Below are 12,678 nucleotides of genomic sequence, written 5' to 3' on the forward strand. Positions count from 1 at the left end.
AAATTAACTAAGAAAGACATGATTTCAGGGACAAAATGCTATATAAATATGTTAAATTATATTATGACAAAAGAAGCTCTTCTACAGAAAGTGTTGGACAAAGGTTGGTTTAAAAATTTAAAAAATAAAAAATAAAAAGGAGGCGGGGGCCCTAAAAGCTAATTTAACTGAATATAAAAGTTCTGAAAAATAATATCTGTAGCAAAATATTTTAAGGTTAGCTTCCCACCAAAGCTGGGAAAGCTATGTGCAGAAAAGTACCAAATGTATTTTGATTGAAATACTGAATTCTCCATCAGCCAGAACCCAAAAACTTCTATTTTACCTCAATTACGTGTATTTGCTTGAGAGTCGAGTCATCATCCTACTACCATTTGGACTGCAATGTGAACTTCTCAAGTTGTATTCTCTCCTGAGTATCGGTATTTTCTGTTTGTAAGTGTAAGTTTTATCAACAAGTTTGTTTCTTCCCGATGTTCTGGAAGAACGCAGCACCAATTGCTTCCGAGAGGATCCTGCGATAGCTCTGGGCTGATTTTTGACACGAGTCGGTGGAACTGGGGAATTCTTTAGTTTCTTCTTTTGTCCAGTGCCATTGGGTATCTTCTTCTTGGAATTTACTGCAGAAAAGGTGGTCTTGGACTGGTACCTAGGACTCAAGAAAATACAGTATCGCAAAGTGTACTTTTTGATGATAGAATTTGCTTTAGTACGAAGCAAAACTGACTCCTCAGTTTCTTGGTCTTCCTCAAGACCCTCTGTTTTACAAATGCTTTGGGGAGCACTTTCTTTAACATTAGTCGTCTTCTTCTTTTTTGGAGTTTTTCTACTCTTACTTTTGTAATTCTTCTTTGTAACTGATTTTCGGGAGGCCTTGGCACCACTATTTGAAGGACTCAATTGGAAATTACTAACCTTTGCAGCCTCACAAAGATTCAGATTTTCCATACTTTCTAGCACTACACAAGTTTCATTGTTCCCACATTGCTTTAGGGAGTATGTTGCTGTGGCTATGAAAGCTTTGCGATCAGGGACTTGTGTGGAAGTGCTATTCCCTCGTGCACTGGAGCTTCCATCACGCCCATTTTGAGTGTCAGCACTCTTACTTGTGCCAGAGCCTGGTATGACTGGGTTCTTCGGAGGCTTACCTCCAGCTTTCTTAGGTGGTGCCTTTTTCCGATTATACCGTCTCCGCTTGCCCACAGACCGCGGCTGCTTAGCACAAGTCTTCTTCCTCTTTCTAGGAGAGCTGGAGGATGCACGTTTCTTCCGTTTTGTACCAGAAGAAGGAGGAGCAGAGGCCGTGGAACTGGGTTCTCCAAGCTCCAGTGTGTTAGTACTTGATGTGGGGATTTCGACTATCTCGACTTGATCATCTTCGTTTTTTGCATCACTCTCTAAACACTGCCTTTTTGGTGATACTTCTGCTTCAGCGGCCATTTTTCTCTTCTTTAATGCACATTTCATACATTTGGTCTGAGTTGAATGGGTGCTTAATGAGTAGACTGGAGAATCCTGAGGATTCTTTTTAAGAAACTCTACTGCTAGGTAACAGTCACAGTCTAAATTATGTGAGATGATTGAAATGTCGTCATCATCTTCAGCTTCCTCTGCATCATAGTTGCTATCTGAAACAGTCTCCACAGACACAGTGTTCTGATTAGCATTAGATGGGGTAGGTTTTGTTTCTTCAACCAACAAAACTTTCTGGATTGTATTCTGAGGGCAACCATAGCAACGACCATTCCTAAGTCTCTTCATAGGAGGTTCAGATTCACTATCATCATCTTTTATTTTCTGAGGCCCTTGAGAGACAGGAGGCAAAGCTTCAAGCTCTGATTTAGTAGTATCATCTTCTATGACCACCGGTCCTTCATTCATGTTATTTGCATGAACAATCATAAAAAGAGATTTGTTTGGATAAAAATGGTATTCTTTTTTGTCAAAAGATACGTTCCTTTGTGGGTATTTTCTCTTGAAGGCTTTCTGAGGCTGCTTGGCATCAGCCTGAATCAAGAGATTATACTGAAAATCTACCTGAGAACTATAGGATGTGTCACCGCTGCTTGCTAGGTCTGCACCTTGTAGCTTCAAAGAACGTTCTTGATCAGCTGTGAGATAGATCACAGACTCAGCATAATCTACTGCAGAAGCACTACTGGATGCCAGGCTCATACCATTTAGTCCAATAGAGTTCGGATCTTTCCAAAGACTGACTTCACTGTCAGTGTTCTCAGAAGTGCCTTCAAATCCTTGACCAGTCCACTGGGACTGGTAGAACACAGATGGATCAGAGGCAGTGATGTTAAAATTTGGTCCTTGACCACAGGACTGACAAATGAGTTCTCCAAGAACAATATAGTCATTCTTCTGGTTTATTATTGTAAAAGTGTCTGAGGATTGGTTTGTCACTGATAGATAAGCAGCTTCATATTTTAGCTCAGAACCACAAAAGTGACAGTAGTGCTTTCCTACCTGAATGGATTCTTCATTCATACACCCGGTTAACTGAGATGGGTCAGGCGTTAACTGAAGAGGGACATCAGGATCAGAAATTACTTCACGGTCACATTCACTCTCACTGGCTATCTCCCTCACAAACACGATGTCTGAAGTATCGGCTTCTCCATCTGAGGACTGTGAGGAGTTCACTACGATTTCAAAAATGACATTAGAATCATGCATCATGTCAAAATCACTAGGCTCATTGGCCTTTTCTTCCATGTCAGAAAGCCCCTTGTTCTGAAAGCTTGTTTCATTGCTAACCATCTCAAGTACATTGACTTCTGACTGCAGATGAATAGCAGAATCATCTATTTCACAACAATAGGCTTTATAGCTCTGATTTTCTAGGTCATTATGATCCGCCTGCACATTTATTTCTTTGTCAGACACATAAGGATCAATCACAAATTGGACAGGAACATCAGAATTGTAACCTCCTTCAAAACTAACTAGTTTGTAGTTCTTATCCTCTGGGTAAATACAGCCCTCCTTCAGACTCATTTCTTGGTCAGTTTTTTGAAGCTGGCCAGACACTGACTGGCCAGGTTTATTGGAATCATAACTTGCGGAGGGATGAGGATCACAGCTGTCCATTTCCAAATTGGCATGCTCCTCTTCCAAATTCTGTTGTTGCTGAATCAGTGGATCAAGAGGGAGACTTGAAATGTAAGTTAGTTTAGAACCATCAGGTTCATAGCCCTTGAGGAAAACATGTCCATTCCCCAGATGATGTGCTTCTGTAATAGTCTCTTGAGAAGGTTCATTAGAATCAGAATTTATTTGAGAACTAGGTTCAGCATCCTTATCTTCTGAGTCAAGATACTTTTCCTGAAGTTTCACCTCTTGATTGACTTTGGTTTGGCTAGTCTCTGGCTGAAGGATATCAGAATCATGTACAATTTCAGTACTCTCATCTGCACCCCTCTCAACTTTAAGGTCAACAATTTCCTGACCAGAGGTTTCTCTCTCAGTTTCCCTCAGCTGGTTGGCCTCTGGTTGGCAAGAGGCAGCAAAAGCACAGCTTCCTTCAGAATAACATAGATCAATCTCACATTCTTTCTTTGAGTTATTAACAGCTATATAAGGTTGATCAATTATTGCTTGAAGCAACAAATCTGAATCCAACTGCATTTCAGAAAAAATTCGGCCTTTACTATCCAAGCACACTCGACCACCTTCCCCCACACTTACGAGCTGAATAGCTATTGTATGTGGACGAGATGTAAACTCTAGAGAAACATCAAAACCATGCACTGCTTTTGAGCAACTAGGCGCATCAGCCCTACTTTTCAGGATAGCAGCCTCTTCCCTCCACTTATTTATTTGGTTAATTATTTTTTGATATTGTTCAGGCAATAACTGAAAACAATCAACAGAACTGAAACTCATTTTAGAGTCACTAGGTTCGTGGCTTTTGTCTTTTCCATCAGCACTTTTCTTTTCCAAAAATATCAGATGGGTTTGGTCAGGGACTGCATGAAGAGAGTTAATAATATCCACATCTGCCTCAAAAACTCTATTCTGAGGACTTTCATCTTCCAGGTAAATAATGCCCTGCTGCAGAGCAGTGAGTGGTGGTGGGCTTTCAGGCATTGACCAAAGAAAGTCATCACAATTCCAAGTCAGGTCAGAGTCATCATATTGATCAACCTTCTTTTCAATGTGCTTCTTCTTTTCTTTTCTTTTAAGCGATACCTGAGGTTCTTTTGCTGGAGGGTGAGGGACATTAGGCTTTATTTCAGAGACACCAGATTCAGCACTTTTGCCCTGAAAATCAGCCTGCTTTTCTTTTTGAAGCCACATATTTTTAACAACTACTTGAGGCTTGTCACTTGTTGATGGAAGAGAGGCGCCAGAATCCAATTGGGTTCCAGAAACACTGGCTCTGTCAAGCTCATTTTCTAAGTGTACACACTCCTCTTTCTGAAAGTTGCTGTCATTGAGATCTTCAAAATGTCCGGTAGTTGAATGAAAAGTATCATGATTCATATTTAGTTCAGAATCAGTAGGTTTGTTTTCTTTGTGTTTTAATATTTGAGAACTTAGGTTTTTAATGGCTACTTTGGGAGGATTAGTCACTGAATGAAGAGGGGTATGAGAATCCAAATTAATTTCAGAACCACTGGGCTTAGCATTCTTCCTTTCTAAGGGTATGTATTCTTCTTCCTGAATGATTACTTCTTTAACAGCTACTTCGGGTTGATCGTTTCCTGAGTGAAGAGGAATATCAGAGTCAAAAGATATTTCAGAAACATAAGAGTCATCATTTTCATTTTCCAGATCAACAGGCTCTTCCTCAAAAACAGCTACTTGAGGCTGGTCAACTACTGAGCAAGTAGAAATATCAGAATCAAAAGTTAGGCCAGAGCTATTTGACTCAGAGCTCTCCTCTTCCAGGTTAAAGAGATCTTCTTTTAGTCTTTCAACATCCAGCTGAGACCGCTCAGTAACTGATAGAAGAGGGGAATCGGAATCAAATGTCAACTCAGAAATGGAGCACCCACCGCTCTTAGCTTCATTTAACTCTTTAAGATTTACTTCACCTAAATCCCCTTCAAGTTCATCATTAGCTGACTGATAAAGACAATCATATGACTCAAAACTTAGATCAGAAATGCTAGATTGAACACTCTTATTTTCTAAGTCAATATCTACAGTCTTAGCGTTTACTTCAACTGCTACTTGAGATTCATCAGCCACTAATTGAGCATCAGCATGAAAAACCATGTCAGGATCATGAGACTCACAGTTCATCTCCACAAGGCCAGCATTCTTCTTTTTCAGAAGCTTTTTTCTTCCAGCATCTCTCTGGGGTTGAGGAGACACTGCCTCAAGAGAAGCACCACAAGCGAGATGTGCTTTGGTACTACTTGGCTTACATTTCTTAGTTTTGAGCTGGACAGGTCTGCCTTTCTGGTTTCCTTCTGTAACAGTCATTTGGGGATGGTTACCTGCTGCCTGAGGCAAACCATCACTGTCAGAATTTGATTCAGAATAACTAGATCCATAGCTCTTATCCACCAGGCAAACGTGAGGCTTCATGTGACGTTTCTTTTCTGTTACGTGCACAGGGGTCTCCTTAACTACTGACACGTGTGAGGCCACCGAAGCAGCGCTTCCTCTAGAGCTGCCAGATCCATAGCTCTTATCAACCAAATCGGTGCAGATCCCATTAGGGAAGATCACATCGATGTTACGCTGCTTGGGGTTAATGTCAGTTGGCTCTGCTGAGTCTTCACAATCAAAATTCATTTCTGAACCACTGGAATCATAGCTTTCATCAACCAGGCTTATGCGTGCTGCTTTTGGAGGACTTTTTTCTTTGACAATCACTTGGGATTTGTTGGCAACCACCTGAAGAGAATCATCACACTCACCCTCCAAGTTCACTTTGGAATCACAAGCTTTATTACTCTTGTACTGTACAGCAGTATGTGTGTTCTCTGAAACATTTGTTTTTCCTGCAGTCACTTCAGATAGATCAGTTGGTGAGGGCGAAAATAAATCATCATCAAAACTCATTTCGGAACCTTGAGATCCATAGTTCCCATCTTCAGAACCACCTTGTTCTTCTTCCCAGCGGTACTCTTGCACAGCCTTTCCGGCTGGGACAGACGCTGACTGCAGAGAGCTGCGATTACACTTCACTTTTGTAATCACTGAGCTCTTCTGTTTTGAAACTGCTGGCTTGTTATGAACTGTAAGCTTTTCTTCCCGAGTACAACCCATCTGTGATGGAAATTTCCCACGGCGCTTTGGAATGGCGCCTTCCGAGATTCGTTTGGCAGGCAGCACAGTTGGTTTATTCAGCTTTACAACTGGGTTTCCTGTGACTTTAGAAGAAGATTCCACTCTAACAGAACTTTTAGTATCCTTCTGCTCATGGAACTTAGAGGCAGGTGACAAAATTTGACCCTGACATTTTACATCTTTCTTATTATTTAAATTTACTCGTACAGACTTTTTATTTGATTCTTTAGGATTCTCATGAGAAACTGAAGCAATTTCTGGATGGCATGACAGCGTATGGTGTGTAGGGCCCTCATCTAGCTGCTTAGTTTTGTCAACTTTGCTTGGGTTACGTTTGCTAACTGAACGTAAACGAATTGGTATCCGACTAGCACTCGTGCCAACTGGTCTAGTAGTCACAGCAACTGGTCTAGCACTCTCAGCAACAGGTCTAGTACTCTCAGCAAGTGCTCTAGCACTCTCAGAAACTGGTCTAGCATAAGAATTTCCAGGCGCACAACTAGCAGGAGCATTACAAATCACAGGAGGACGGATTACACTTTGCCCATTATTTGACGGTTGACCAATATCTACCAGATTAATTTTTCTCACACCACTCTCAATTTTATTAAGCTCCAAAGGCTGCTGCTGTCCCCTCTCTAGTTTTTGAATAACTGATGGTCGAACATAAACCTCCTTCGCAGAGCTCTGGGAGGCACCGGGACGCGCTCGCGACTCCTCAGCAGATTCGGAGCTCTTGGAGCTTTTCTCTTCGGCTTCTCTGTCTTCTGGGGAAAACTCATCCAAACGAATCACCTCAGGTGATGCGGCATGCTCAGGAGCCTCTTGTTGTGCACTGAAAAGAAAAGACAAAACCCTATAACAATATTCTAATATTGGTTTATGATACATAATAGTGATTTTCTTTCTATGCTGGGCTTTCCTTACGGGACAAAGAATTAAAACAATCACAGCAGACCGTATGCTTTGTTCCCTTCAGGAAGATAGTCAGTGTGACCCAGGAAGGTGACTCTACCAATTGCTCCCTAGGACCTCAAATGGCTCCAAAATATGAGAAAATGCAAATGAAATTATATATGCAATGTTTTCCAGTTATCAGAATAGTAAACAGTAAAAGTTGGACTGACACATGTTACTTGACCTTGTATGCTCCATATTCCACTTCTGAAAAAGTGGAATGGTCTCCCTCATGAGACCATTCAGATGAGTAAATTGGAAAATGTATCAAAAGCATTAAAAAAGAAAAGGAAGCCTAGCACAGAATAAGCATGCACTATGCCAGCTATTATTACTTTAATCCATGTTTCAGCAATGATATAAGGACTTGCAGCAAGGGCACAGGCACTTTAATACACCATTAGGAGGAGTATAGATGCACTTCAAGTTACTAGGTAACCTTTACATGGGCTAGTAACCTCTATGAAGAACAATTTGGCAATGTCAGTTAAATAAATGCACAAACACTCTGACCTAGTCATTCCACTTTTGGTTTATTTTATGTGTGTAATGAGGAATGTGCAAGAATATATCCATTTTGTTTTTATTTTGGTAATGGCAAAACAGTGAAATCTACCTTAATACTTAACAGTTGTATACTGGTTCAATAGTTAATGGTACTTAATGGAATTCACTGTAGATTTTAAAAATTATGAAGACAAATCACTACAAACATTGTGAGTGAAAAGCAAGTATATACAGAATACTAAACAACCAAAATATTAATACTAAAATAGAATGGGAAAGAAAACCTAGATATTTAAAATACCTATAGAAGATTATCTGGCAAATTGGTCATATTTGTGACCTACAGGAAAATGAATAAGATGACAAGAACAGGAATAAAGGAAGACGTTATTTTCCTCTTTGCTTTTTGAGGGAAGGAGTCTTGCTGTGCTGCCCAGGTAGCCTCTAACCCCTGGGCTCAATAAGTGCTCTGCCTCCCAAGTGGCTAAGCTACAGCCACACACCCCTGTGCCTGGTTAAGCCTCACTTTTGTTTTGTTTTGTTTTGTTTTTTAATTATTTATTTAGGGGCTGGTGAGATGGCTCAGTGGTCTAAAGCACCTACTTACAACAAGCTTAGCAAAGCACAGGGATCGCGGTTCGATCCCCCAGCACCACATGCCAACCCGCCTGCCCCCTGGTGGGCTGAGCTGGCCACACACACACACACACACACACACACACATAAATAAATAAAAATTAAAAAAAATAAAAAAATAAATTATTTATTTATTTATTTTTACATTTATTTATTTATTGTGTGTGTGTGTGTGTGTGTGTGTGTGGGGCCAGCTCAGCCCAGCAGGGGGTGGGGCTGGCTGGCATGTGGTGCTGGGGGATTGAACCGCGGTCCACTGTGCTTTGCTAAGCTTGTTCTAAGTAGGTGCTTTAGACCACTGAGCCATCTCTCCAGCCCCAAGCCTCACTTTTGAATGTGCCTTTGAATTATATCTATTTACATTTATTGCCCATTCAAAATTTTAAATCGTGGGCCTGGGAGATAACCCAGCAGCACAAGTGCCTACTTGGCAAGCACAAGTTCTGGAGTTTGATCTCTGGTACAAAAAAAAAAATTAAATTACTTTTTAAAATTTGTTTCCCCCCCCCTCTTGGTTTTTGTTTTATGATTTTTGAGACAGAGTCTCAATAGGTAGCTCAGGATGGCCTTGAAATCAAGGCACTCCTGCATCAGCCTCCCACATGCTGAGATTACAAGCATTTGCCACCATGCCTAGCAATTTTTTGAAGGCTGATTAAAAAAAATTAAAATGATACAAAATTTCGAAACAAAATGATGGGAAATTGACAACGCTTGTTATATTGCATATTGTAATCTTCAGAGTAGTGCTCACAGGGGCCGGGGAGATGGCTCAGTAGGATAAGCGCTTGACTGGCAAACGCAAGGATCTGAGTTCAATCCCCAGTTCCGAAAAAAAAAAAAAAAAAAAAAAACCAAAGCAGTGCTCAGATTACCAGATATAGGCATGTAAGACTGATCAAACAATATAAATACTAACTTTTGGGGCTGGGGAGATGGCTCAGTAGAATAAGTGCTTGCCTGGCAAGTGCAAGGGCCTGAGTTCAATCCCCAGTTCTGCCAAAAAATAAAATAAAATAAATACTAACTTTCAATGAACTAATAGAAATTAATAGTAGGGGCCAGGGAGATGGCTCAGTGGAATAAGCGCTTCCCTGGCAAGCTCAAGGATCTGAGTTCAATCCCCGGTTCCACAAAAAAAAAAAAAAAAAAAAAAAAAGAAAAAAGAAAAGAAAAAGAAAAAAGAAACATTTACAATTAGAGACTCAGGAATCTATTGTACCTTAGGATCTTATTTACTCTTTCAGTTTTTTATACTAGGGAGACAATATGATGTTTACACGTAAGTCTAATTTATTTCATTTATGAGTATGGTTTCTAGTTGCATCCATTTACCCGTAAAAGCCTTGAGTTTATATTTCTTTATAGCTGCATAATAGTCCACTGTATAAAAATACCACATCTTTTTTAGCCATTGATGGGCATCTGGGTTGTTTCCAAGATCTACCTATTACAAATTGTGCTGCTACAAACATGGGTGCACGTATATCACTGTAGTATGATGTTTGTAATTCTGAGAAAATACCTAGAAGGGGAATAGCTGGGTCAAATGGGACCTCCAATCCTAAGTTTTTGAGGCATCTCCACACTGATTTCCACAGTGTTTGTACCAGTCTACACTCCCCCCAGCAGTGGAGAAGGGTTCCTTTTTTCCCACAGTCCTACCAGCATTTGTTACTGGTTGATTTTTTGATGGCAGCCATTCTTTCTGGGGTGAGATGAAATTTCAATGTTGTTTTAATTTGCATTTCTCAGATAACCAATAATGTATATTTTTCAATATATATATTTGTCATTTGTATTTCTTCATGTAAGAAGTGTGTATTTATCTCAGATGCCCAATTTTGGGTTGAGTTTTTGAATTTTAGGGGCCTGATTTATTTTTAATTCTTTATATGTTCTAGATAGAAGTCCTTTGTTTGAGGGACACTGGCTAATATTTTCCCCAATTTATGGGTTTTCCTTTTACTTTGTTGGTGATTTCCTTTAACATGAAAAATCTATGAGTATGCTCAAATGGAAATGTCATACTGTGAAATATTTCCATTAAGAAAAAATAATTGCAAACAGGAATTAACTGAGCACCCAATTTAATATGAAAAAACAAGCAAACTGTTCCAATAAAAAGGTAAATTAAAAAAAAAAAACAAAAAAACTAATGGATAAGAAGCAAAAATTTAGCCAGAGCTGATTTTCAGGATTTTCAAAATTAAAAGAAAAACTATAATATCTAGTAAAGGAAGGAAGAGAAAATTATTTTTAAAAAATCATAAACCCTGTAATTTAGAACTCATATGGCTCATGCTTTTAAAAACCAAGGGAGGGGGCCAGGGAGATGGCTCAGTGGAATAAGCGTTTCCCTGGCAAGCGCAAGGGCCTGAGTTCAATCCCTGGTTCTGGGGAAAAAAAAAAAAAAAACTGTATCTAAACTTGCATGTATTTTTTTCACATACACGTACACACAGACTGTTATGGCTCGTATCTAGACATCCCCCCAAAGCCTCATGCACTCATAGGTGGGGCTCCTTGGAGGTGGCTGGATCTAGGGTGTGTGAATGTGAATTAAGGGCATATGATATCTTCTTGAGTTGGATTAGCACAGGACTGGGTGTGGCTGAATGGATTTACCTAAGAGGGAAACCCCACCCTGGGTGTGGGTGGCACCAATCAATAGGTTTATATGCTGGATGGAATAAAAAGGGACACAAAGAAGGCGGGCTTTCTGCTTCCTGTGCCCTGCCTTGCGTGCACTGTATCTCCTCTGCAATGCACCTCTGCCCTTGGCTCCCGCCTTGAAGCCAGCCAATGGTGGCCTAGAACCTCTAGCAACTGTGAGCTGAAATAAACCTTCCCTCCTTCTAACTCTGGGCATTGGGTATTTGGTTTCAGCAACAAGAAAAGTAACTAAGACACATACACAGACAAATATAGAAATTATGCTGTTACAAGTAATGATGTTTTATATCAGGAATGATACACATTTAATATTTTTAAAAATTAAATAGAGTCCTGTTTCACACCACATATAAAAACAACTTCCAAGCTGATGAAAAATAATCTAGGGGCTGGGGATATGGTGGTAGAATGGCTGCCTAGCATGCATGAATTCCTGGCTCTGACTAACAGCACTAAAAATCTACATAAGTAAAACAGAGGCCAGGAAGACGGCTCAGTGGAATAAGCACTTCCCTGGCAAGCGCAAGGGCCTGAGTTCAATCCCCTATTCTGCCAAATAAATAAATAAATAAATAAATAAATAAATAAATAAAGCAAGGGTGTGAAGAAAGACAAAAAGAATACCAAAAAGGAAACCCTCATATTAAAAAATGATACCATATACAGTTAGAAGATAACAAATGTAAGAAAATACTCATACCTGAAACATAAGGCACTATTATCCATATTTAAATATTGCGTAATAATCCAAAATATACAAATAATTCAATAGTAAAATGGGCAAAGTATATGAACAAACAATAATATGATAAAATATGGCCAACAAATAATCAAAAGTTCTATTTTGCTCATAAAGACTAATTATATATAATTTTAGGCCATTATTGGGGAGGGGGCTCAGAATCTCTCAGTGTCAGAAATGATGACACAAAATGACCACCTTGCCAGGGAGATAGCACAGCTGCATAAGCATCTGCCTGGCAAGTGCAAGGTCCTGAGTTCGATCCCCAGTACCAAAAGAAAAAGAGAGAGAGAGAGAGAGAGAGAGAGAGAGAGAGAGAAAATGACCACCTTCATAAATCACTACTGAGAGCATAACTGGAACCATCTAGCCAAGTGATTAAAATACCCACACAATTTTACACTAAAGTACAATTTCAATAACAAAATGAATAATGGCAGAATAAAAGTTGACCAGTAAGAGAAATCGCTATGAATCTCTAATGATCTGAAAAAAGTAATTATAAGTAAATGAGGGAACCAGTAAGCTCTTCCTGATGGCTGAATTCTGATTAATGTTTACCAAGCTGCTTTGGGGGATAAAAGCAATCAATGGATGCTTAAACTAAGTGTGAAATGTGAGAGACATTTACAAGTCTCAAAGTTCTTAACAAATTCTTATTAATTATATGAATCAATTACCATAGACTAACTTGGTAGATACCCCTCATTTCAATTGACTTAATTTAATGTCACAAACAAACAACCACTAAGTCAAGACATCATTTTTGAGACATTTACACCCGAATGTATAACCCAAGTTTAATCATGAAAAAGTATTACATAGACAAATATTACAGATAGCCCATAAAAGTTATACCTGGGAAGTACTCTTTTTCAAAAGTCTTTTTTTTTTTTTTTTTTTTT

The 12,678-nt window shown here is 39.4% G+C and overlaps 1 protein-coding gene across 1 annotated transcript in view; it reads right to left on the reverse strand.

Moving 5' to 3' along the window:
• Positions 1-330: 330 nt before the first annotated feature.
• Zdbf2 (zinc finger DBF-type containing 2) overlaps positions 331-12,678 on the reverse strand; it is a 24,397-nt gene continuing 12,049 nt past the window's right edge. The window contains exon 3 of the mRNA XM_004626727.1: positions 331-7,090. Coding sequence (XP_004626784.1) covers positions 331-7,090 — 6,760 coding nt within the window. The remainder of the gene's footprint in view (positions 7,091-12,678) is intronic.

Source organism: Octodon degus, unplaced genomic scaffold (assembly GCF_000260255.1).
Source record: "Octodon degus isolate 3935 unplaced genomic scaffold, OctDeg1.0 scaffold00016, whole genome shotgun sequence".
NCBI lineage: Eukaryota > Metazoa > Chordata > Mammalia > Rodentia > Octodontidae > Octodon > Octodon degus.